Raw genomic sequence first — 27,541 nt, forward strand, 5'->3', positions numbered from 1 at the left:
GTATAGGGGCATTTCAGATTAAAAATTATTGGCTCATTTATTAATTATAAAATAAATAATATAATAAAAAATCTCCTTTTTTTCTTCCTTTGTGTAAAATCAATAACTTACACATACAACACACTCATAACATATAACCAAACCCAAGCTCATGTAAAAATAAAGTTTTTAAAAGGAATAAAATCAACCAAACTGGAGATTTTGTATTCTTTACATTTTTTATGTACAAGACACACAACTGTAAAGGTAATACAAAAATAGAACAACACTGCATAAAACATTACATGAGATAAATAAATACGAAAATTACTTTAGAATTACTTTACTACGAATAGAAATGGATCAAATCGTGGGCGCAAAAGTAAAGATATTTATACATGATGTATTACTGATTAAAATGAGCATGGAAACGAATTCTTCGGAAAAGAAGAAGTTTTAATTAAAGTCCACTTTAACTGCATTAACAATTAAAACTGGTCTCTTTTTAACCATTAGTGCCCGAGGATGTTAGAATGGGGACACAAATTAATATTACTTAAATCGTTTAGAAGTCTGGGTAGATGTGTGTATTTGTGTGCAAAAAAAAAGAAAGATAAGAAACCTAGAGACATTTCAGATTCTGGATAAGTTCATTTCTGTGTGTGCAAAATGTCCTGGAAGGAAGCTTTGAGCCTGGTGTTTACTTTCTTGGTCTTTACTGCACAATCTGTGGCATTTCACTCCAGGCTTTGGCTTTCTTCTTGGCCAGGGCCAGCCATGGAGGCTCATCTTGGGTTAGAGGAGCTGGAACTGTGTGGCTGATGCTCCTTTTCTCCTTTTCCACCAGCACCGGTTTGGATATCTCTAAAGAACATGACACTGATAACAAAAACAATATTAATATATACACACAGTACAGTATGTTACGTACGACAGTTTATAATCTATTCCAGTGAAACAAAAACATTAGATCAAATGTGAACCAAATAAAATGTACTCTTGATTAAAATATACATGTACATGTGAGGTACAGAATTATGAATCATTGAACATGAGTAATAAAACCTGTATCACATAAAACCGAGGCATGTTTGCATGAGCATGCTAACGACAGACCGAACCTACAGCTACTGTCCACTAGAGGACATCATGGATCAAATTCACATTAGTTTAACATGTCAGACATTTTCCCAGGTTGTCCTCTAAGCTGTCCCATAACCAAATTAAAGGCTTTAGCAGCTATTGTTCGGCGCTTTTAGTTCCAAACAGAATAACCACAAATTCAAATTTAAAAAGTCTATATGGATAAGGTTTATACAGTAGTGGAAGAAACAATATGAATACCTTTAACTGGAGAAGTGGCAGGTTTTAGCTGATCCTTGGTAACCGGACCTGGTAGATCATCCAACAAACCCTTTGTGTCCGATTCCTCCTAAAAAAAAAAAAATTAAAAAATTATTGAAATAAACAAATCTTTATCAAAAGTCAAGCATTTTTTAACATCAAGTATTTATACGTTAAATAACATCTATAAACAATTTTATCACACAAGCAGAAAAAATAAATACACAAATGTTATCTGGTCTTCTTGTTTTTTTTTTTATTTATTAAAGATTTAAGATATTAAAAGATTTAAGAGCACTGCATATTTCCATGGTTACAACATGCCCACTGGACCTGTGACTGCTGCATTAAGAAGAACAAGCACAATGAGAGATACAGATCATTCATTCTTGCAGTTTTAAGGCCAGGGTTAGACAAGCAGTGCCGTCCAAATACACGTCTCTATACCTTTTGTACATCTGAAGGATTAAAAGCTCTCCGTTCCAGACAGGTCAAAACTAAAACATACCTTGTCAGCACAAGAGTACCATCTATTAACATCTCCTTATGCTCCGGTCACAGAGAGACGTGTTGTGTATTTAGAACAAAGACACTAAGCAATCCTATTTTTGCTGGACTGTCGTCATTATTCTAAATCACAGAATGTCCCTGATTTCACTTAATGTTTGCTATCTTAGTGATTGTCCAGAATAACAGAATTAAACATGATTGCATTTAAATAAGATAAATTAGTACAAATGCTAATACTAATCTTCTTCTCAACGTCATGTGTTGACTCCATTCTTATTATTAGGCTACACGCCAAACCCCACCGGGTCCCGCGGATCTCCCGCTAAATTTTCTGACTGGCCACTACCGCCCGGGGCAAAGGTGAAACCGCCCGCTCCTGTGAGATTTGCATTGGGTCCCGCGGGAGCCCAATCCCAATGCAGCCCTCTACTTTCTACATTCAAGACCGTACATAATGTGAATGAAATGTTATACAGTATTACAAGTTGTTTTTGTACTTCCAACCATTTCCATTTTTAAAACTCTGAATAAATCCACCCAGTAGCACAGGATTGAACTCTGCTTGCTGGTGTAGTGAGACAAAGGCATTTACTTCTACACTATTCTACTACATGTGCTTTGATCACTTGAGGGTGAGCACTTCAAAATAAAAGCCTGTATTTTGTCACATATACATTAAAGCACAGAGGAAATTCTTTCTTCACATATCCCAACTTTGGATTTAAGAATGCTCACCTGGGTCAAGACCTTGGTCTCACCCAGCGATTCGTCCAGTGAGTTCTCTTTGAAGACCTTCTGCTTCTGTCTGGCCAAAGAGATCCAGATTGGAGACTCTGAGCTTTCTACTGATGCTTTACCAGGCGGATCTGTAAATATCACAACACAACACATAATAAATGCTACAGTATGCACTCACAAGGCATGGTTATTTATTATATGATTATTGAGTGCAGATATATTTTAGAACTGAATTAAATGTTGGTACCTGAGCTTCTTTTGGGTTTGCCAACACCATCAGCCACCTGATCGGGCTTCTTGGACAAAATGGGTTTCCTGGAAAGTTGCTCTAAGAATGGTGACTTTGGTGTCTCCACATGCTCTGTGTTGGGAGTTGGAGTTTCTCCTTCTGAACCATAGCGGTGCAGAACCGGTGTCTTTCTCAGTCTGACTCCAAAGGGGTTCTCTGGGGTTGTGTCCTTATCAGCTTGGGATATCTCTCTCTGGAGAGGGGATGATGGCAGACTCGGAGTCTCATCTTGGCTGGCAGATTGCTCAGCTGTCATGGAAACAGAAGACTGATCTCTGCTCAAGGGCTTATTGAATATAGGTTCATCATCTGCCTCAGAGTATGAGAGCTCTTGAATCGACTCTTTAGCAACCGTACTTTCAGAGGTGCTTGACTGGTGACTCCCAGACAGCACATCCCCTTGATGGACCTCCTCAAAATGTTCATTAGCGATCTGCAGACTTTCTGTGGACTGATCTTCACATTGTTCCAGAATGTCATGCTGCAAAATTTCGAGAACATGCTCTGTTTCCTTAGGCTGGGGTGAGGGTTTCTTAGGAAAACTGAGCTCAAGAGAAGTCATGACCACAAAAGGAGGTTGCTCAATACACTTCTGTGCTATAAGATCCTCAGGCTGGTTCACAACCTCTGTTAATGCCAAGATACTTCCTTCGTCAGTCTCATGGAAGCTTTCGATTTCAATGCTTGTGTCTAATTTGAGCTCTTGTTCTTCATCCCCCAATGGATAAGACTGATCCTTGATCTCATCATCATCATCATCATCATCATCTTTTTCTTCTTTATTTAGTTCCTCAACATCTTTCTCGCTTTTGTTGTCTTCAATCAGTATCTCTTCCTCTTGATCAGCTTCCTTTGTGGCATCTTCCTCATTCTCCTGCTTCTCTTCCTCATCCATATTTTCCTCCATTTCTGTGTCCCCATCTTCCTGCTCCATGACAGCTTCCTCCACAGCACAAGGTGTTATCTCCTGATCTTCAGGTACTTCCTCCTTCAAGTCCTTCCCGTTGTCCTGGTCTTCCTCAACCTCATATTCTTCTTTCTCAATTCTGCCCTCATGCAATCGCTGATCCTCTTCAGAGTGGACTTCCTCAGCAAACTCTTGCTCCTCTGGCACCTCTTCTTCCTGTACAACATACTCTGCCTCTTGTAGAAGTGTGACTGATTCAGAAAGAGTGTTTTCAACAGGTAACTGGTCATCCAGGACTGACAACGGATCTGTGGAGTCAGGGTGTTCTGTCGCACTGTCCGCATCCAGGTTAACTAGCACATCTTTCCCTGCTGTGTCTTTAACCTGCGGTACAACAGGACAAGATTTAAACATGGTTGGCATTTTACCAGGTTTAATACAAAGCATTTATTTTTAAAACTACACAAAGAGGTTATTCCCCTCAAATATTAAATTCCAACCTCCATCTGTTCAGTTGTAGCCACGGACTCCAGCACCAGGCCTGACACAAGCGGGCCCCTCAGGGAACTCAGCACTTCCTCCAGCAGCGAACCCTGCTCTTTAGTGACAACCTCACATCCCCCATCCAGCAGAAAGTCATCAGTCTGGAGCTCCAGTGTTACCGGGTTCTCCCAGGAGGATTCTAAGATCCCAGAGCTGGTGACCTGATCTTTGTCAGGAACACATTCGTCATCGTCAAAAGCCTCAACAGAGCCGGAAGTTGTTGTAGATGATCTTTGAGAAGATGCTGGCAGATCTTTGAGAAGATCCTCCTCATCCTCGGCTAGTACAGATGTGCTTAATGGAAAGTCGTGCTGGACTTCATTGATCTCCTCTTCATCTACGTACAAATATTTGTGGATATAAAATATTATAGTGTTAACAGAATTAAAGTGAGTTTTTTTTAAGTAAAGAAATAAATGTGATTCAAGTACCTTGATTCTCCTCCTCTCCTGTGCTTGTTCTTGCAGCTCTCAGTTTATCCTCTGTGTCTCTAAGCAGTACTCTTTCTCTCAGGTCTCTTTTCTTGGGTTGTAACATCTCCCTCTAAATGCAATCAAAGTGCTCGCTTGTTTAAAGTGTCCCGGTAAAACCTGTCACATGATGCCTAAATATCAACGTCTGTACACCTAATTCATTCAAACTACTTGGCTAATTTCTAATATGTAAATACAAATCTCTGTGGTAGGTTTGAAAACAGTCCAAAAATGCTTTCCAGCAACTCTACAAACTGAGAAGGGTCTAAATCTATATAAACAAGTTCTCAGTATGACCCAGAAAGTGAACGAGTGTTAAGAATTTCTTACACTAGCAGGCTTCCTTTTAGCACAGGCTCTGGATTTGACAGCAATGCGATGGTGGGCAGCAGAACAGTCCAGGCAGGAGAGGGAGCTGGCTGGCTCACTGAAGTCCACAGGAATAGATGTTTGTGGGGTACCTGGTCTCGATGAAGCCCCAGACATCTACATAAAGAGATAAAAAACTTGCATGTCTGTCACTTTTATGGATAACCAGCAATGTAGCCTAACACGGTTTTAATGAAGAAAGAGGAAGAAGGGGAAGTTTCTCTTTTTACCCAGAAACTTTAAGATCGTGTTTGAATATTAGACACACTGAGCATATCCTTCCTCCTTCAATAACTGCCCTTCCATTTGCCCTACTGTTGGGAAAATATTCACAAATTTCCTTCCTGCACTTAAGCAGCGGAGAAACAGATTAGCAACATGCTTTATGGCCTTGTTCTCGTAAGAATATCTATCCTTTATTTATTTTTTAAAGGATCTAAATGTACTACAGATAGTCAGAAACCCCAAACCCAACTAGTCTTTTTCCTCTCAGCTTAGACGACTCAGACGGGTTTCTAAAGTAATTTCCTTTTTTGAAAACAAAAGGAAAAAAAAAAAAACACGAAAAATTCTTTCCAGTTGGATCAACAGTCGGGGTGAGGGGCAGCATTTTTGTTCTCTGACATCACCAATTGCAAGAAAGCTGATATGCATTTTTTTTAATAGATGGTTTTTCACTTGACCCTATAAACATACAACTTTTATAATATATTGCTTGCGCAGTGGTGGGTTCCTTATCAAGGCTACATATAAGCAAGTGTTTATCAGCAAACACACAGATAGCGTTTTAATAGACAATGTTTTCATTTTTTCTTTTACTTTGTAAAAGAATGTGAAAGATCCTGAACAAGAGTTATGTATTCCCTTCAGATCACTAAATAACTGCAATTCCTTTCCCGGAAATTTCAGATATGCACAGAGTTTATCAGCATCGATTTATTTAACACCGCAACATATTAAACGTAAAGAAAAGATCTCCAAGTTTAGAAGCTCTTGTACCGGTAAAGCAGACGGCGCTATTAAAATTTCATGCTGATCTCCTACTGCTGTGTTGTTGCTGCAGATGTTTTTGGAAACATACGAACGACGAAACATGAGAGCTTATTGTGTTACATATTTACAACCAGAAAAGGAAAAGAGAAATAAGAAGCGAGTGGTACAAGAAAATATACAAATAGTGAATATCTGACCATTAAACAATTTCAAACAAACCATTAATTGAAGAACTGAAGAGAAAATTTCCCATGGAGTGTTTAGATTAAGATCGAACAACCGTGCAGATCTTTAAAAAGCAAAAACACACACAGTTTTTCAGATTCGTTTTAAGAAGAAGTTCTAACTTTGGAAGTCCCAAGGGGAAGAAAATAAAATCAGTGTGCTCTCTTTCTTCTTTGTGTATATGGAGATCATGAGTGTCATGTGGCTGCAGGCTATAAGTGTGTTTGTGCCGTGGCCCGGGGGTTCAGCCTGGCAGCCTCTGTATACTGTAATAACCCTTTTCTCGCAGACAGAATTACTGCCAATACGAGCCACCAGAATGCGAGTTCAGACCGCACCACAACTTTGATGAGAACCTCTGAAGTGAAGCAACAGATGATGAATCCTACAGAAATGACCCGAGGCACAGAAAGACCCGTCATTACAGTCAGATCAAGAATTCATAGCCTGCTTAACTGTGGTAGTGAAAACTGAGGACACACCAGGTCACTAAAATAGATTTGAAGAAATGTGAAAGTGATTAAAATACTTTGAGGCATTTTCTTAGATGAGTCAGATATAAATGAGGTTAGGCTTTGTGTCATATATACAATAATGTACGTTTGTTATCACCCCGAAGTGGATTATTTCCCTTGGATAATTATTTGACAAAACGTTTTCATTTTATACTACAGCAATTTGCCAATTTCACAGTTTTAATTGTTAGTTTCCTTTTGTCACTTACGAAATATAGTATAAAACATGGTTATATGACAACTATACAATATCGTTCCCTCACCAGCTTCTCTTTTCCTCTCTTGTAAAGTTAATTAGACAAAAATGCAACCTGTAAAACATTGCCATTGTATTATTCTATATATTTTGATTCATCTATATATTAAAAATCCTCAGCTTGGAGAACAGCTATAAAATACTATTTAATGCGATTCCAAAATCAAAGGAACACAACACGCACACAAACCCTAGATACAGAAACCATGTCCAGCTGCTTCAAACTTCTTTATCTGATCCATTTAAGATGCCTGACTTTGTCCTCCTGTACGTCTCCAGCACATTGTCACTGCCTTGTTATTTCCCACATAGAGCTGCAGTCATTAACCACATAACAGCAGGATTTAAACCCTGGATTCTTCTTCTAAGAGTCAATAAGATGTGTGTGTGTGTGTGTGTGTGTGCATGTGCGTGGTGTGTACACAAGGCAGTTGAGCTGACTAAATAGCCTTATACGTCTGTGTATGTACACTACATCCATATATGGTTTTGTACAGTAGCTAGATCTTGCACCAAAAAGAAAATTTTAAATTCAGTATAAGCCATGCTGAAAACTGGTACTTAATGAGACTTTGCACACAGAAAGTTAAGGCAATGAATCCCAGTTCATTCATTTATTAAATGACTCAAATGACTCCCTAAAATGACTCAAAATACCAGATGGCCACTGAATCTTCTTGTTCTTGTACAATAATCCAAGATATTCCTATTCTGAATAGGTACATTTGAAAAGAGAGTGTAAGGAGTGTGTTACCTGGTCGTCATCGCTGTCTGATCCCTCCAGACTAAGTGAGCCACTCCTCTGGACCACACCTGACGACTGGACAGAGAAACACGAGAGATTATAACTACTCATACGGTTTTTCCCATCACAGTAGTTTTAGCCTAAATACAGATTTAATGAGTGGATGATGAGAGTTGTCCAATAAGTTGGCTGTCGTTCACTCCAATCAGATCAATTTTGGAGCAAACCGATTTTCATGTCTAGAATTGTCTATACTTTTCAAAATACAATATTTGTGTCAAGTTTATTACATAAACTTTGAGCTGGTGTTTAGATCCCAACTATGCAATTCACTCCAATTCTTTAATAATATATCGTGTTTACATGTACAAAATAATCTGATTTTGAATCTGAAGAATTCTACATATTTACATACAGTCTACATATTAGTACTCATGGTGGTGTTTTTAAAAAAAAAAAAAAAAAAAAAAAAAAAAAAAAAAAAAAAAAAAAAAGCACAAAAAAATGGCTAATTTTTATTTGACCCAGAAATTTTCATCCAATATTTTATGTATTTCTTGTTTGTTGTTCAAAACAAAACCAACCAGCTCTCAATGTTACTGCCTCTATAGTGACAAATCTATTCTCAGGGATAATATGATTTATTTTGGAGATTTTATGATTGTACATCCTTCATCATGTCATTAAGCTGTTCCTCTGTCTGATTATATTTGTGTACATGAGCATAATTAGGAGAAAAAGCAAAATCTCTCTGCAGTGGGAAGAGGAAGAACTGATCAGCACCAAATACACACTCTTCCAATATACATCCATGTCTACAGCACCACCAGCACCACCACAGATGCACTTCATGTGGCTAGGACTAACTTTTTTTAAGCCCTTAGCTCAGTGTTGTTCTATGCAGCTCTGTCTTTGTTCTATATAGAACTATGGTCCTGGAGAAACGTTGTCTCATTTCTCTATGTACTGCATCAGCTATTCAGTATATGGTTGAAATGACAATAAAAGCTTCTAGACTTTACTTGACTTGAAACCTTGACTCTAAAGACTAGTATACATGCAGCAGTAAGCAATGCTGTGCTGCTCTGGACGGATATAGAGTTGTCTCCTGTTTCTTGTTTTAGTGATGGACTGAGACAAAGTGTCCTGAGCACGGAGGCTCGGAATGGAGAGACGAGACAGATACAGACAGTGTTAATTAAATCCGACTGAGGACAAGCAGCAGGATTAATCCGTTTAGACAACTCGGCAGGGAGCTTCCAGTCTCCACAGTCATGCCCAGTAATGTCTGATGCTATCCTTCTAACTGACTCATGACTGCTCACTGATGTCTGATTAAGGTTGTAAATCACAGAACTCTGGTGAGAGACTGAGAAATACTACAAATTTTCTTTACACATACTTTTACAAAATTCTCATGCTACGATGTCGATGGAGCCTGAAGCCTGAAGTTTTCTCAGCCTTGTGTTTGTGCATGTTGTCCAACACATTCCCGTTGGTTCCTGACTTTATTTTGGACACCACTTTTTGTTTTTAAAGACCCTATGGTTGCATAATCGCTTCGTAAGTCAAGCAGGAAACAGGAAGCACCGAGTCATACCCTCTGAGAGGAAGTTGGGAGCACGGTGTGGACTGTGGAGTACTCCGGGGGACTGCAGGGCAGACCATCGTCCTCTGAAACCACCCCTCCGTCCTCACTCTTCTTCATGGAGATCACCGCTGGAGGAGAGCCAAGTCTGATCGCCTGTTTCAGCTGCATCTGCATAGCGAACATTAATGTAAAAAAAAAAAAAGCATGTGTTTTGATCATGTGTGTTCATAATGCATTAAGAACCTTGTTATAATTCCTTAAGAAAATCCATTACACTTAATGCATTACAGATAAAGTATGTGATACTTTATGTAATATATGTATCGTATATACTCTAGTGTAAGAAAACATTAATAATAAATATATAATTTTACATATATAAAGGCCTTATAATTATATATAATTAAATATAAATGTAAAATATACCTCACCTTACTTAAAGCTTACAAATGCTTTGTAAATTATTGTATACTTGGTGTATTGTTAATAATAATAATAATAATAATAATAATAATAATAATAATAATAATAATAATAATAATTTCTATAAAATGCAACAACACATGGTATAATACCGGAATAACGTGGAAGTTTGTTATGCTTATAACTTATAACACATTATGTTATATAATTAACACCAGACATTGCTATACAGCTGAATATCTTAGCTGAATACCATCACAGCACCCTGTCAACATTTATGGCTCAATGATGATAGTGTATGTCAGTGTGGTATAAATTTCAGGCAGAACCAAACCACAATACGAATAATAAAGTTACATTTCTCCCAAAGTCAGCAGACATGGTGGAGACTGAGGTATTAGTGTACACAAGTAGAAAAATTCTTCTCTCATGACTGATAGATAGATAGATAAATAAATAAATAAATAAATAAATCCATTGTCCATGTCATGGATCCAGGTAACAATGTGTGTGTGTGGAGGCCTGGAAAATCTGTCACATGATAACATTTTGTTTGGAACTGAACCTGGCACTAAAAATGAAAAGGAATAAAATTGGATGTAAAGATTTTAGTCTTAACTGTGGCATTGAAGCATTGTGTAGCAAAGTGCATTGAAAGGCGCGTGAATGAATGAAACTTTGTGTTGAACGTCGCCTGCTGTGTCCAGATGCTTACGTTCAGACTTTATATATTTTATAAGAAGACTATGATGTACCAAGTCGATTGTTAATTAAAGTGAACAAGATGATAGAAGAGATACACAGCTGAGCCTTCGAGTTCTACTGTACATACGCTTCAAAACAAAAATCGCTGAAGAAAGAGAAAGATTAATATACAATGCCAAAAGTAGTAAATAGAAAGTTTTTGTAATACCTGTAGGGATTTGACTTTGCCATGAATGCTGTCTTGTGAGGACTGAAGGGCTTCATTTGTCTCAGGAGAGGGTGGATCAGAGGTGAAGACACTGTCCTTTGACAAGGCCTTGCTTTCTACGTTGATATTGGAACTATGGGGGGAAAAAAGGGAGATGCATGAAAGGGAATTTGTTTTTTAATAAAAGTACTGTTTCAGCATTTGGACATAAACCTATACCAATTAAAGCAGAATAAATAAACACATCTCAGATTAATTTTATTCAACCTAAAAATTCTATCGATTTCCTTTCAAATACATGCACAGAAAAAATCCCGCTGATTCAAATCCCATTGATTTTGATAACAACTACTTTGGTGAAACAATCGACAAATTCTCATCCCTGGAACTTTCTATATAAGAGACACAAAGAGCCTAATCCACAAATAACACACTGAATAAGTCCTGAAATTGTTCTGCAAAACATGTATTGTGTAAGAATTAAGAAATGTGTGACATGTTGTTATAGGAAAATAATCCACCATGGACCTGGCATCAACCAGAATATAATTATTTAGCAATAACAACATCTCCTGAAGGATTTTCTTTATCTTGCACCACAGCGAGCTGCCGAAAATATAAAGATTTTTTTTATTAATTACACCCCCCCCCCCCACACACACACAGGGTAACACTGTTTATTCGACACTGATAGAAATCTTGCCCTATCCAAATTTTGCGTCATTAAAAAAACATTTCTTGCACTACTTATTAGCTTCTGATATTATTAAGCCTGATCTAATAATTATATTATTAGCTTCATCTATACAAATGTAGGTAAATAAGTTAGGATGAGTGCATTAATACAACTCTATCACTTGAATTATAGCTTAAAAACACCATAACAGCACAATTCAGCTGTTTAATGAGAATCTGTTCTTTTTACTGCACAGAAAAGTTTTGAATTTTTTATTTTTTTTTGTAATGTCCATTTAAGTTGCATAATCAAATACTAAATCAGTTGTTGCAGTACAGATCCCTTGTATCGTAAATGTCTGAAAGTTTAAACTTGTTTTCGTTGGATTATGAGCATGAGTTATTATGTATGTATAATCCATGCCTCTTTGGCCTAACTCGTATTTAGTGTGTGCGATGTGATGTACGTTCTCCCCAATTCCTCCTGCTGGATTCTTTGGATATCTGCACTTTGCCTCTGTGTTTATTACATTGCTGATCATGCCAAGGGAAATCTTGGCTAATTTCCTGCAACATGTCTGAACTCGGTACAGAAATAAAACTGGAGGCATTTTGAAAACAGCAGCGCATCTAAATCCAATTCCAGTTAGGAGGAAATGTATAAAGCTCTCGCTAATCTGTGCTCTGATATCCACTTGATATGTAATTGATGTTTTGGTGTGTGCAGAATAAATAGTTTTAATAACTTTTTGTGTTGCTGAGGCAAGCAATAACACGAGAGAGAGAGAGAGAGAGAGAGAGAGAGAGAGAGAGAGAGAGAGAGAGAGAGAGAGAGAGAGAGAGAGAGAGAGAGAGCGCAAAGTCAATACCACACTACTTATGCAATATATAAAGACAACGCACTACAGGAGGCCTAAGCTCCAGCTGTTTTTAGCCAAATGTGCAAATTAAAACACAACACACTGCATGGTGCCTCAAAATCCTGCCAAATACAGCAATCAAATTTACAGATAACAAATTTTGTGATTTTAATCATGCTAATCTGTTTGTAACGGAGTGAAAATAGCATTACACAAAGAAAATAAAGAGCCACTTATTTTGTAACAATAGCTCAGCTAGCAAGCTGTAAACTTTAAAGTATATAGTTCACTGTTTGCTCATGTTACCTCACCACAAGTACCTATTTCACTTCAGAATATACATTACATGCTATTAAATAGTTATTGTAGTCCAGGGAATTAAAACCAAACTACAAAAGTGTGACTGATTACATTAAACAGTGTGTTTTATAGCCCATGTTGTTTACAATCTAGCTCGCTTTAGCGGTCTTAAATGAGGTAACCTAGTAGCAGAGGTCTCTAGCAAGAAAAATATAATTGATGTGTATAATGTAATTAAAACCAGTAGTCAGGTTTACTGTTAATTATTTCATATATTACATTAAATTATGATGTAATCATAACTTTTAAACAGGTATGATAGCATACCAAATGACATCATGCTAGTTATTTGAAGCCAAAGTCACTAGCAAGCTAGCTAACTTAAAGCTAAATATTTTATTGTGTAAACCACAGATATAGGAATCCCAAATGCTACAGCTTGCTTTCGGATAGTCCGACTTTCCATGTTGTCCCCACAGACATTACAAAATTTTATTAAAGAAATCACCCAGAATGTGTTAGCTACTACACTCAGGATTAATGACTTTCATGAGGGAAGGTCCAGGGAACAACAGCACAACTGGGAATAATCAAAATGGAGACAAATAGCATACATTTCTATTGTCTGTCTAAACCAATTTATTTAAAACTTTCTGTTCATTCTACCTGCAGTCACTGTCTTTGTCGGTTTGGATGGAAGTCGGCTCAGGGATGTTAACATCTTCAATGGACTGACTGGATTTCAACTGGACTTCGCTCTCTGCCACTAGACCTGTAGCCTCTTTCTTCTTCTTCTTTGCAAAAAAGTTCTTAAACGTCTGAAACTTGGATTTCTTTTTTCCACCTGGAAAAAAAAAGCATTATTTACAACATCTGGATGATGATTTTACAGGAACGCACATTCCATCAATGTCCTGGTATTTTTTTATAAAATGCTGAAAGGTACGCATTTTTGAATATCGGAAACCTATTGGGTCAATCGCTCAATGTCAATATTCTGAAATGTTATTGGATTCCATAATCCATTTGTCATGGTCTGAAAGAACGCAGAGAAAGCCAAATCAAGGAAAATCAAGGAAACCAGCCCTTTTTCCTCACATGCTGTTTGTAAGAGGATCAAATACCGTAGCTACAAAAGAAAGTAAGAAGTTTTTTTTTAACACAATACTGTAGACTGTATTTGGATTTTGGTTTTTATTAATAAATTACATTAACCAGTGAAATTAACCAGCGATTTATTCCCTCCATGATGATTACAAAGCAAAGGTTTATGCAGATGTATTAGCAGCATTAGGCTAATATTAGCAAAAAATAGCGGTAATAACAGTGCTGATTATAATGGTTAGCAGTTAACCATGTCTTTTCACCTCTTTATTAAAACCCAGTGGATATTTTCGTAACTGATGGAACATTTCTTGTGATAAAATGGACTTCTTTGCATACTGTGATATGAAGACATAGAAAGCCACTGGAGCTCAAAGCTAAAACACTGTTACCAGGCGACATATTACGTTTCTACAGGTTATCGCTCAGCGTTAAGTACGAACATTTTCCGATCGTCTTCCTTGAGCTTTGCTTGGTATACTTTCTCACGTTTACATTCTGAAGTAAATGAGTTACTTAACCAGTGATTTTTACCCTTATACCAAAACAATGTGTTATTCATCACAAAGGTTACAGTCCTTAAATGTCAAAACTTTCTGAAAGTGTTTTAAAATAAAACGTAGACAATCATAGGACACATGGGGACATTTAATAGTGGGTGGGTCTCTCCTGTACGTGATGCATAGATACACAAAGTCACACAAAGGTTTAGTTGGGGTTTAGAAACTGGAGCAGGTGGTATCACTCTTTACGAATCAAAGGTATTTCATTAGTTATGTTAATGATAATTAAGAGTATAAGGAACTGGACTTGAAACGTACAGGAATTTCATTAACAATCCTCTGCATTAATCTGCTCCAGCGCAATTGCATAAAACACAGTACATGCATCATGGAGCATTAGATATAGATTTAATAATAGACCAATTGTAACACTTAATTTTGATTATGAATACTGTCATATGGTTGTTCGCATGTTGGTGAATTGTTTAGTCCGTTGCTTTGATGTGGGTTTCCTGCGGGTTCTTCAATTCTCCCCCACCTCCCAATAATATGTGGGTAGTTGGACTGGTTATGTTAAATTCCCACTAGGTGTGAATGAGTGTGCAACTATTTGTGTGTATTTGTGCATGCGCGTGCGTGTGAGAGGATGTGCAAGTGTGTGTGTGTGTGTGTGTGTGTGTGTGTGTGTGTGTGTGTGTGTGTGTGTGTGCGAGTGTCAGAGAATGTGCAAGTGTGTGTGTGTGTGTGTGTATGTGTGCGTGCGCGTGTGCGAGAATGTGCAAGTGTGTGTGTGTGTGTGTGTGTGTGTGTGTGTGCGCGCAATGCACTTTGCAGACTGGCATCCCACTCATGGTGTATTCCCGCAACACTCCCGATGTTCCTGGTATAAGCTCTGTAACCACGGAAACCCTGATCAGGGTAAACTGTTCACTGAAGACGAATGAATAAAATGTCAGGACTTTCCCATATTCTCAGCACTGTGAGTTAAACTGACTTCACTAATCTCAGAGGAATGCTTCAGTGAACTTTGGCACATGTCCGAATAATACAAACAATCATTCTGATGAATTTTCTCTTTACTGAAGCTTATCAGACAGCCTTTTCATGCTACCAGTCAGTGTAGGCATTAAACCACACAAGAGGTCTTCGGTTACGTTGTCATAACTAACTATTTCAGAAGATAAGAAATTATACAAATTATGAAACTAATTTACAAACATATTTGACTGAGGCATTAAGAAAAACTGTGCTTTACATAAACGTTTATTAAAAAACAAGTTCAGCAACTCCCCTTAGGCTTCCTTTATAAGACCTACAGTATGAGTCAACAGGTTTTTCTGTTCTTTTCCAAACATGTTGAAATTATCGTCTGTAGTAATCACGCACAGCACATAGTAACTTAAGGAATTTGCAGTAAATAGAGTTTTTCTAATAGAGTTCCCTTTTTATTCTGATTCTTGTTTACTCTATCTCTCATCACATGATGCAGTCATGTTGGCAAAGTCTGCAGTATCCAGCTGTGGCCTGTCTAACAGCAGTAAACAACAGACAAAGAATGAGTGCTCTATCTTCCACGCTCAATGATCAATCATCTACTTATTCTAGAATAAACACTATAAATGGCCTTATAGGGACAGACTTTGTGAGCATAGATGCATACGAGGAAGGAGTTGAGCAAGTGTGTATGCGCTCAGGAATGTGTGATAGCATGTAGTGTAATAATCTTCTGCCAGATTTGTTTTCCTCCAAATTTACACCCAATTTATTCACCTGCCAAATCCTCCCCACCATCTATCTCCCCTTGATCATTCTACCAACTGGGGAAGGTGAAGGCATCATTATGAGTGGCTGCTCATGCAGTGTCAAAGGAAGGAACATGCGTACATGAGCTCCCAGACATGGTGATTGGCTAGGCAAGAGACAGTGAGAGTATAACCTCCCTCCCACCCAGACATCACGGCCAGTTGTGTTCACTTGGCTCCTAGCCACAGGATGTGACATGGCTGGGAATGAAACTTGTGATCCCTGACAACAGCCTATTGTAGATAACAATGTAAGAAAGTCTAGCAAGTAAGTAAAAACACGAATAAGGTCTACAAATAGTAAACTACAGCTTCATTATAAGTCTTTCTTCTTGTTTATTTTTCATAAAGTAGATTACATTAGGGTGTCATGTGTATATGTATAAGAACACATGGACAATCCTGCAACTTCTCAGAGGCTTCTGAAAGTCCCTGATTAATGATTTGCCGACTCCATACACAAAGCATTACTTGCATGGACGGCTGCCAAACCTCCCAGACACTGACTCTTAATCGTGACCTGAAATTTATTCCGCTGCTTTAGACCTGTGATTGCTTGCCTCTACAGAGTTGGCCATTCTGTTAGAAATTCCTAAACCATGCCTGCACACAAACTCTGATGTATCTGACGCTAGTAGTCTGGGACTTCCGTGTTCCCACACTACCCTGGAGGAAAGGGTCAAGAGTAAAGCTTATTCTTGTGGGAGATGAAAAAATAAAAAAACAACACTCTGCCTTTGTCTCTAAGCTACTTGACTTCCTGCCAGTGAGTACAAGGACCCTGTGCGTATTCTCTAAAAGCCAGCTCGACGTAATCCTCAGCTTATGAATGATTCATGTGCTAAGTGTTTTCAGAGTAGGTTATTAGTGAGTAAATGAAGGGCGTAAGGTTTTTCCAGTTATCAGTTTAAGCAGTTCTGGATGAAGTTACACGTTGAAGGAAATTACCTGGACACTCCTCTGGTGCATCTGATGACTCAGGGGCCGCGGGGGCGTCTGCAGATCCTGACGCCATGATGTCACAATCACTGCTGAAAAGCAAAGTAAAATACGTCATCGTTTATTAAACTCTCTCTATAAACGCTGTTTATTAAGTATTTCAAGAGCAAAGAAACGTGGCTTAGAAGAAACCAGAGGTTTAAATCTACATATTTGGAAACACCTTTGTGTACTTTGTTTTTATTGCCTCAAAGTGAATGCAAAAAGTCTCAAATAGGGAACACAAATCCGTCAATCTACACAGATAAATAGAAGGAAACAAGAAAATAGTCTCTCACAAAGAGAGACACTTTAAGCCTATCCTTATGTCATGCTCTAACTGCCCATTACAACAGTGTGACTAAACTGATAGTAGAGTTTTAACACCACCCAGACCTTGGCACAAACTCATGGCCCTGATAAGCAGATGCTGCCTCTTACAGATTACAGACTGCAAAACCCAACCTCACCAAACAGTACCACATGTTCAGCAGCCTTGTGTTGCCTATTCCTGATCAGTTGAGAACATCATGTATATCCTAAACCTAATGAGGAAGACTGGAGGGAGGTTCAGGGGCTGATCCTAATTAAGCTCACGACGGAGATCCTCCAGTGCAGTCCTACACGAGGAAGCTGTCAGCGTAGCCGGTGACAGGAAAAGCCAGACAGGATGTGAAGACAATTTGCAGCACTGCTTGACATGTCTACACATGGCTTCTTATAGCAGGGATGCATTCGCACAGATGATTTCCTGACCGACGGGAGAAATGGTATCACTTCCGTCCTATCCCTAGAATAATAACGAATACTTATTTATTCCACACTCTGTCGCATTATTTTCCAGGTTTCCTTACGATTACTGGGCTAAAATCTAGTTGTAAACCCATGAATGTTACCTAAAGAGTCTGCATGCCATGTCACGTCTATTCATATGTCCATCGTCAGTTACGGAAATGATCTCAGCAAATATCATCTTCACTCCTCCCTCCTTCTCAATCATCTCCTAACAGGAAATCCAATGGTTGCTTCCATCCACCCACATCCTGTACAGGATGACATGCCATCACACTAACCCAACACTCCTATTATTTTGGTTAGAGTTGCTGTATTTTCTTTTACACTACTTATTTATGGCTCTTGGTTCCTGGCTTATGGCTCAAGAGTAAGAAACTGAGAGAATCTCTTCCCATTTTCCAAAATTCACTGTGATCCCAATCAGTGCCTTTAACACTATCAGATACCAGGTACTGATCCAATATACTCAGTGTTGTCCACGAGTGTGATGGTGCCTTCGATTAAGTGTTTCTGACCAATATCGGCTCCAGTATCGATACTCGGTAAGGTGGTCAGCGTGCTGCTAGCCAGAGACGGAATAATTTTAAGGAAAGAGCAACAGAAAACAAAAAGTCATGGCTTTAAACCAACAAAAGCTTGCCTGCTGGCTGGTGATAGATCTGCTATAGCTCTGGCACATCTGAAGTGTTTATCTAGTAAATATACCAGGCTGAGTCAGCAACAGAAGCAAGTTTCACCCCTTAAGCAAACTCCGTTATCAGATCTGACATGTTTATTACTAAGTTGAACCAGAACATTTGCAAGAAACGTTTTAACATACTTAAGCCTTTGTTTTTTCGGTTGATTATTATGGTCATCGGGTTACTACTTTCCGCTTCACTGAAGTAAGTTTAAGAGAATGTTTAGCTTAGAAGCCATTCGTTAAGTCTCACACGACATTTTCCGATATGCTGCCAAACACATCAAGGCTGTATTTTTCTTGTTGCAGAGTTATCCATGACACAGATGCAATTCGCAAAACGAGGCATGCTGAATGAGTGAAAAAAATCCAGTCTGGCCTCTTTAGACTATTTACTCTGTCATCAGATAAGAAGCGACTAATGGTTGCCCTTTTGTGCTGGTCAAAGATCCGATGTAGTTCTCTGATTTTTGAGCATTTCAGAATCAAAAGTTTGGGATAAACAAAACTGAACCCAGAACAAAAGAACAAATTATACCCCGAAGATAGCATCCCTTTTTTTCCCCTCACCATTCGAGAGGAAATGCCTGAAAGGTCTGCTTCACAGATGGGCATTGGTGTTATGTGAACAAAAAAACAAAGGCCAATGAACTACATATAGCTTTTCCTCAAGCACTGTTGGGTGTCCTTCATCTCACATCTGCTTGTAGCCAAAATAATGATATGACAGGATAAAAAACTGCCCCAATCCTAAATCTGAAGAATAAACATTATCAAACAGGCTGAAGTCCAGATCTTATAATCAATCTTGTGAACGTTGTTAATAGTCTTTACGATTTCAGCAGCAATTCTTATTCAAGTCCAAATAAATAAATCAAAAAAACGTTCATCCCTAAAAAGGTCCGAGTCACCATGAGCAAGAATCCTTAGCGCAATCTGGAATGTTAGTGCTGGAATGGGATACTTATGGCTAGGATAAAGATCGCTAGTTTTCACACCGATGGCTTTGTTTCCTCATAACAGCAGATAGTGCTCCTTATCAAAACATTAAGCGAACGTCCGTAAGAGCATGACTCCATCCTGCATTAGCAGAAGTCCCTCAGCATTTTTTTTTTAGCTTATGACATTTTCCGAGTATCCGCGTGTGCGTTCCCATAACTGAACAAAAGATGTTGTCCCTCAGAATCACGTAACAGTTTGTTTCTCTGCAGCAGCTAGTGCACTGACCTTGGAGAGCCTCCAGTGCTAGAGATGGGTGATGATGTCCGCCGTTTCATCTCTTATCTCATGGAGTCAGAAAGGAAAGGAAAGAAAGAAAGAAAAATATTGGAAAGGGTATTAAGGAAGGGAAGATAAGAAGATCATACAGTTGTTAATCGTGTTAGTGAACAAGAAGATTTTAGTATTGTTGTTAAGATGACAAACAGAGAAAACTAGAAAATATTATAAAATACTTTGTTATACTGAAGATCTGCATTCTTTGTCCAGAACTATTATCATTATAAATTTTTTATTACAGGTCGTAAAAAAAAAATCACTAGCCTGGGACAAGACATTTTACATAATGACTCGGCTTTGTCGTGTTGTTCCCTATGCTGGAAATTCTATACTCACTTGTGTCTATGTTAATGTCATGTTAATGTCATGTGTCTATGTTAACCAGCTAACTACTTGCTAGCTAAAGAATTTATGATATGTCCACCCCGATTATTATTATCATCAATTCATGCATCATTACACAGACATGTTCTAGAGAACATGACTCATTGTTTAGAAATTCTCTTTAATTAGAAGTATAAATAAGTACGTGATCTATCTAATGTATCTAGCTTTCGTTTACAGTTTGCTGCATTAACATTTCTGTTCAACTCTCCAGTTAAACATCAGGAACTCATGTGAGCTTTTGGTTATCCAAGCCAAACCATGTCATTTTTGCTGAGAAGTGACCTCCAGGCCTGAAGTTACTGCCGTTACTCTATAATTTAGGTGGCTTCATGTAGTGTTTTGCCATTTCTAAACTACATGTCTTGCATCATGGGCAAATCATGTGCGGCCAAATCAGATGGTGTTATTGAGCAGTCAGACTGCATAGAAACCTGCAACTCTGTACCAGTTGTGTGTGTCTGTGTGTGTGTGTGTGGTTGTCAGTAAATTGTTGGCCACCGATGTTGGATTTAGAATAAAATCCAACCTCAACTGGAATACCACATCAAGAAAGAAGAGGATTTTTTTTAAATAAAAAAAGAATATCTTGTGGGATGAACAGTTCAACTGGGGCATGAGTTGAGTTATTGGTTTTGAAAATTGAAGTCTCTGTTTTTTAAAAGTGTTGCAAAACCAAGTGTTTGATTTGAAACCATTTGACCACAGAAAACAAAAACCACTTTGAAACTCAAATGCGGTTTTAATAAACTAGATTTGTTTGTTTCTTGGATGGTGTCTTTTAAAAGGTTATATTGATTTGTAGTTTGGCAGAAAAAAAAAAGGTCTGCTGCTTTTTGTGCCACTGGGTTCACACTCGCGCTGAATAAACATCAACAATCTCAGCACTGATAGAGTGCAGATGTTAAAGCTGAGAACCTTCACGCTGTTCCAGAAGATGTTTTCTACGGCTCTGTGCCAAACTGGGCATGATGTGCGACAGTCAAAGTGAACTTTGAAAGTGAGGACCATAAAAGGCAGCAAGGTGAGAAGCAGAGACCCGAGTCTTCACACCTCGGTCGAGGAACACTTAAAGGGATTTGTAACAGAAGGTCAAACTTTTTGTCGCCTGTTCTTTCAAAAACAACCGAGTTGCAGAAACAAATGATAAGCAGTAACATGCTTTGAGTCTGATAAACAAGACTTTCTCTCAGAGCGGTCTAGCTACTGAGCATGACTGAAGAACAGTGTTGTTTTTGTTGTTTTGGTTGCACCACAAGACCATTAGATAAAGTCTGAAAGAGTCCCTTATTGAACTAATTAATCCACGGCTCTGTTACAGCACACAGCGGTGCTCTCTTCATACACAAATCCATGTATGGGGGGCTCATCTTCGAATCGGCTTCTTTATTCTCCCTTACTCAGAGTCCCACTTGTTAACAACTAGACACTTTTTTTTTTTTTACAAAAAGGTCCCAGTATTTAATTACAACTACGTCTGAGAGCCGATGAAAGCATGTTCAGTCAAGATGATCTAAACTTCCTGGATTAACACTAAACCAGACAGGGTTTAAAAAAAAAATTAAAAACAAAAATTTTATAAAATAAACACACTCTTTGCTTTAAGTCCCTTTAATGTGAGCGACTTACTTCTTTCCTCGCAGGCAGCTGTAAAATGTTGCCATGGTGTCGAAGTATGCCAAACCACAAGACTCAGGAGTTATCCTTATTGCATCCTTTGTAAAAGAAGAGCAAACAATCCTTTTTAATTTTGTGGAAATAAAATGGCTATTAGTCCTTAAATCTGCCTTGCTGGATTATTAATCCTATTTACATGTATAATCTAGGAGATAATCTAAGAGATCACTTTGAGAGGAATCTCTCTTCACAAAGAACGCAATATCCTTGTAGGGCTAAGTAGAAGTGTGCACCAGTAAGCTGCCTGCCAGACAGCGAGCATGCCCTCTCTCTCTCTCTCTCTCTCTCTCTCTCTCTCTCTCTCTTCCTCTTCTCTCCACCCCTAGCGCCGTCACCTAATCCCCACAGCCTGCTGCTATTGTTTTAACCGAGCAGTTTAAAGCCGAGTCTGCGGGGCAGCTCTGTGTTAATTAGGTGGGGGAGATACATCAGTGTCCTGGCTATAAAATCATTCAATCCCGCCAATCCCGTGAGAACCCGATCAGCACGTGGGTCCCTAGTGCATCACACCACCTATTCGTTTCATTTCCCATGTGTGAAAACAATGTAAAAATTCCAACATCAATGTCTTTTTCTTTTAAATTCTTTTTTGAATTTTTTTTTTTCTGACACTAACTGGGCATACCTGATGATTCGAGTTTTACATCTTTGTTTTCGATGTCTGTTTAGAAGTCCTGCTCCTTTTTCCAGACTGTGAGGGATTTCTGGCACCAACTGCTACTAAAGTGACCAGATCTTCTAGGCAGTTGTCCAAATGTCCTCGTTTACTAGGAAAAATAATATGTATGGCACAAAACCACAAAATACATGTCTCTACTCCTCAAACAACAGCACAGATCTCTTTCGGCCTCCTCGGGCAAGTCTTTACGACAAAATTCTCCTTGTATCTTTCCTACGGCTAAGCAATTACATTAAGAGAGAACGTAGAACATAAGAAAGTGATCCGGGATGGCTGCCGCTTCTCCGCTTTCTTCCCTGAGACATCTGGCCAACAGGGATTGAGTACCTGTATTGCAGTGCATCTTAAGTACATATCATACAACTACCTTTTTCAGCTGGGTGGAATGTCGGTCAGATTTGCAGTTCAGAAAAAAAGGCTGGTATTTCCTGAAAGGTTTCCCCCCACCTCCAAAAAAAAAAAAAAAATCATATGTGCTGTTATTCAGAAGTGCGTTTCACCGGGAACGTGTCCAAGAAATGCAACAACCCGAGACACCCTCCGAGGCTCTGAGCAGTCTGTCTTTACTGTTAAGTTACATCATTCACATGAAATAATAAGCAGGCCGAACATCACACGTGGGAACATCATAAATAGTTTTGGTGTCTCAGAAGAATTCAGATCTATTCAGACATTTTATAGCAAATGATATTAGTGTTACCATGAATTTCTACACAAAGAGCATACAATGGTATTTCCATATGAAACCTTGGGGTGAAGGTGTCCCACTGGACTCAGCGTGAGGCCCCTCTCCGTTTAGTTCTGTCAAATCCCCCTATCCTTTTCGACGGGTTTCAGTGACTCGAGTTTCCCCAGTACACCCCTGCGGAGTGCCGTTTCTTTTTCTTCACAAACCTCTCAGCATTCCAGCTCACATCTGGAACACATCTTCCAAGGCCGTGCTCGAGCCTGTGCTCTAATTAAGGCTGTTCATGTCGAACTGTAAATAACCGACAAAAAAAAAGAAAAAGAAAGGAAAAGAACAGGAAAGACGAGGGAAAGTCCACAACTGTTCAATGAGTAGGTGAAACGACTCATCACATTTCCCAAACTGTGGTAAGAATTGTAAATCAGTGCAGTATGTTTTGTGTCTCTTCTCATACAGGCTAAGAACACGGCTCAGTTAAACGACCCCAACTGCCAACTGCAGTGTGTATATCTGGGTTAAGTCCTTCTTCAGAATAAAAAAGAAACCCTGCTGGGTTTGCACAGCTTGATCAATCATCCCAGCCCCCTTTGCTCTGCGTGTGAGTATTTAACTTTACCTCCCCCTATTTGGCCGAACCTTTAAGAGTCTGTGTGTGGCACTTTCCTGAACTACTCTCCCTTACTTTAACGGGACGACAACACTACGATAATTGTGTCTTCGGTTTTTACAACGCATCACTCGCTCACAAGGCTCACAAAGGGTTATTAAAGGACAAGTGGTCAAATAAAAGTGAGGTTAAGCAACAACAGGCTTTCTAGATTGAACACAAGATTATGTGTATTTAATAAGCTTTAAACTATTGGACAGAACCAAATAAACAGGACAGCTCCAGAATACCACACAGGAAGTTATTAAATTGTAGCTCACAGTATGCAACTTTTTATTGATTAGGGTTTCAATCACTGTAGGGAATACAACACAAACACTCCTTTCCAGTCCAGTGAGTCTAAAACCAGTATAATTTTTAAGAAAAGAAGGAAAACTACAACATATTAATGGACTTGTAATTAAAAATATCATCATTTACTAAAGCCATTACTCACAAATTAGGGTCCATTTCCTCCAAGGGTCTGTAATTTATATCCAGACTGTTATGTTTTTCCTTTTTTAATCTGCGTGTCGGTGGTAAAGATTAATATCAACAAGTCTGTATCAACTAGGTTGTTATGGTAATTATTTATCTGAGGTGCAAGCCTAATTGGTCAAACTAAATAATTATAAAATAAATAAAAACACAATTAATAGTCTGTAACTTTAATCTCAGTGTAATTTTAATAACATTGCCTGATAAAACTAATTTATTTTATAATATATAATTTATTGAAATAAAGGCACATATTTGCTTTAATATTCTTAAAATAAAACCTGTCGTAAGATGATACTTGGAAATAATTTTACTCTGGAAGGCGTTCCTGCCTGCAATGTTGAGAGAAAGAGAAAGATAACCACTGTACATACATATATGCATTTCTTTATATATATCTGTAGAATTCTGCTAAATATATTACATTTTACCAAAATCTACAGACCGATCAGCTGTAATATTAAAACCACCTGCCTACATGTGTAGCCCCTCTTCTGCCATTAAAACATCTCTGACCCATCATGTCCTGGACTGTTCTCTGGTGCCGAGACGTTAGTAAAAGATCCTTTAAGTCCTGTAGGTTGTGAGGTGAAACCTCCATTAAACAGATTTGTTTGTCCAGCCCATCTCACAGATCAGACAGCTTGATCAGATTTGGATCAGGGGAACTTGGAGGCCAAGTCAAAGTCATGAACTCTCCTGAACATTGTCTGCAGTGTGGCAGCAGTTAATTGTCATGCTAAAAGAGGACACTGCCATTTGGATGGATGTTCTTGGTCTGCAATGTTTAGGTAGGTGGTACATGTCAATGTAGCATCCACATGAAAGTCAGGACCCAAGGTTTTCCAGGAGAACATTATCCAGTGCATCACACTACCTCCACCAGTTTGCCTTGTTCCCATAGTGCATCACATGATGCAAACTCATCAGATGAAGAAATATTATGCGGTTCCACGTGCACTAAAAGCTCCGTGACTACTTATAGACATTTCCTTATATGGATGTGCTCATTCACGCAAGTTCAATACTGAACCTGGATGAAACCATTTATGAAGATTATTTCCCCATGTATTACGAGGAGACCGAAGCAGAACATCACCCAAACACCATCACAACCTGTGTAGAAACATGCCGGTGGGAGCATCATACTATGAGGCTGCTTCTCTGGGGCTGTAGGTGAAATAGATGAAATCCTCTATTGTGCATCACAAAGCAAACGTGATACCTCAAACCAAGCCACTTACTTCCATTGCTCTGTGGTACAATTCTGATGCTCATGTACCCATGTGTGGGACCAGCTCCCTCTTACCACAAAGCCCGGTTCACTCCTCGCACTGCATCTCGTACTCTCAGATCTACCAGCACTGCTCGACTGGTCCCACCATCTCTCAGGGTACGAGGCAAGTATACTACAAGACTCTTCTCTGTTCTGCCACCGAGGTGGTGGAATGAACTTCTCCTAGGGGTCCGGACAGCTGAGTCACTGGCTATTTTCAAACGGTGGTTGAAGACCTACTCATTCATGAAACACTTCAACTAGCACTTCCCTATTTTTTGCATTTATAAAAAAACAAACAAAAAAAACAACAACAAAAAAACAAAACAAAACTAAACTTTGAAACTTTTCATTGTAACTTTGAACAATGCTTTAAACTCATGGTATCTTAAGTATGTAACCTAGTGAACCAGCATTAATGTATCCAAAGATAGAGACTTAAGCACTTATGTACGTCGCTCTGGATAAGGGCGTCTGCCAAATGCTGTAAATGTAAATGCTTTTGGTAATGAACAGAGATCAGTATTCAGATACACAGCAAGCTGTGATGCATAATGTGCACCTTTCAATCATAGCCAGCATTACGTTTCTCAACAACTGCTGTGATAGTAGCTCTTCTGTTGTATAGGACCAGACGGGTTCCCCTTCCCTCTCCATGCTCATCGGAGAACCCTGGCCAGTCATGACCTTGTCCTTAGTCATCTAGCCTTCACCATTTGGCCCATGTCAGAGACACTGACGTTTTTACACTTGCCCAGTTCTCCTGCTTCCAACACATTGAGAACACTTTGAGAACTGTGTTGAGAAAAATCTTGAAACCCAAAAATGCCCCAAGACTGAGAAATTATACCTTAAATTATTATAATAGGTATCATAAGACATATGTGAAATATCATAGGACCCAGAAGTTATAATAATTAAAGAGAGGAACATAAATAACCACACCCGAACCAAAGTATAAACAGGTTAAAAAGGACTAAAATGTGAAAAAGTTGACAATTAGTTGATTAATCGATTCGAATGGCATCAGAATCGATTCTGTGACACTTCAAGGACGCTTTTAATTGCATTTCATATGATCTTGTGTTGAAAAAAGGGAAAAAACCCTGAAAGGCAATATTATTTATTACACACACACACACACACACACTACATAAAGCTAAAAAAATACATACATACACACATATATATATACTGTACACACACACACACACATTACATAAACCGAGTTCCAGATGTTTGTTTATTTTGTGCGGTTTTTGATCAGAGACTTAAAAAGTCCAAATACTCAGAAACGATGTTAATCTGTGTTATTGGACATGTTGTGTATATCTGAGACACTTGAAACTACATACATTATAATGTTCTATGTGTTTATTAAAAGTGTGTCTACACTAAACTGGTCAGTGTAGTGAACCGACTCTATTGAACAGCTGTTGAGTCGATTATTCGACTCGCGTCCTGTTGGTCAGAGAGCAGTTAAAAGCGACTCCATATGCAAATGAATCTTTCACACAGGAAAATAAAAGACGCTTCTAAACACTTCCAAACCCCTTCAGTGTTAGACTTGTACACATCCTCCGAGTGAAACAAAAAAAAGCAGCAAAAAACGTTAAAAGAGGTCAAAGAATGCACAGAAATACATTACTTACAAGATCAACAAAGCGGCAGAGTCGAGCTGCTATCCATCAAAACCTAAAACACGACTGATTTGCTCTAATTAGACAGCACTGACTCACTTAACTGTGCTCTAGGAATGAAATCGAGGACCAACAGCGCCCCCTGTCGTCTGAAACCAAATACAACACGATTCTAACTTGGCTAGTCTATTTATTATCAGTTCTACTGTAGTCTAGTGGTTACAATGGTGGAACACACACAATGGTAGAACACATTATTACTGTAC

At 38.6% G+C, this 27,541-nt stretch overlaps 1 protein-coding gene across 7 annotated transcripts; it reads right to left on the reverse strand.

The window, feature by feature from the left end:
- Positions 1 to 183: 183 nt before the first annotated feature.
- Positions 184 to 27,363, reverse strand: zgc:66433 (uncharacterized protein LOC321250 homolog). 7 transcript variants are annotated; one of them, XM_047802083.1, is made up of 14 exons: positions 22,474 to 22,492; positions 21,801 to 21,886; positions 17,006 to 17,088; positions 13,315 to 13,492; positions 10,814 to 10,946; positions 9,487 to 9,645; positions 7,896 to 7,961; positions 5,114 to 5,269; positions 4,742 to 4,853; positions 4,268 to 4,647; positions 2,819 to 4,151; positions 2,569 to 2,699; positions 1,324 to 1,411; positions 184 to 858 (listed from the first exon to the last, which is right to left on the reverse strand). In XM_047802083.1, exons 2-14 carry the CDS (start codon positions 21,833 to 21,835, stop codon positions 695 to 697), a joined length of 3,018 nt encoding a protein of 1,005 aa, XP_047658039.1. In that variant the 5' UTR covers positions 21,836 to 21,886; positions 22,474 to 22,492; the 3' UTR covers positions 184 to 694. The 7 variants fall into 7 exon arrangements, with proteins under 7 accessions (XP_047658039.1, XP_027010430.2, XP_027010429.2 ...); XM_027154629.2 differs by lacking the exon at positions 22,474 to 22,492 and adding an exon at positions 19,737 to 19,793 and having other exon boundaries at positions 17,006 to 17,085; positions 21,801 to 22,138; XM_027154628.2 differs by lacking the exon at positions 22,474 to 22,492 and adding an exon at positions 19,737 to 19,793 and having other exon boundaries at positions 21,801 to 22,138.
- Positions 27,364 to 27,541: the final 178 nt, after the last annotated feature.

Source organism: Tachysurus fulvidraco, chromosome 17 (genome assembly GCF_022655615.1).
Source record: "Tachysurus fulvidraco isolate hzauxx_2018 chromosome 17, HZAU_PFXX_2.0, whole genome shotgun sequence".
Taxonomy (NCBI): domain Eukaryota; kingdom Metazoa; phylum Chordata; class Actinopteri; order Siluriformes; family Bagridae; genus Tachysurus; species Tachysurus fulvidraco.

What these genes read in the sequence shown, in the direction of transcription:
- zgc:66433 (XM_027154628.2), bottom strand. Translation starts at nt 19,786, where the DNA reads ATGAAACGGCGGACATCATCACCCATCTCTAGCACTGGAGGCTCTCCA. An exon ending in TCCCAACTTCCTCTCAGAGG is followed by an intron (nt 7,962 to 9,486) that starts GTATGACTCGGT and finishes TTCTCTGTCCAG; the next exon opens with TCGTCAGGTGTGGTCCAGAG. An exon ending in CTAAAAGGAAGCCTGCTAGT is followed by an intron (nt 4,854 to 5,113) that starts GTAAGAAATTCT and finishes GATTGCATTTAG; the next exon opens with AGGGAGATGTTACAACCCAA.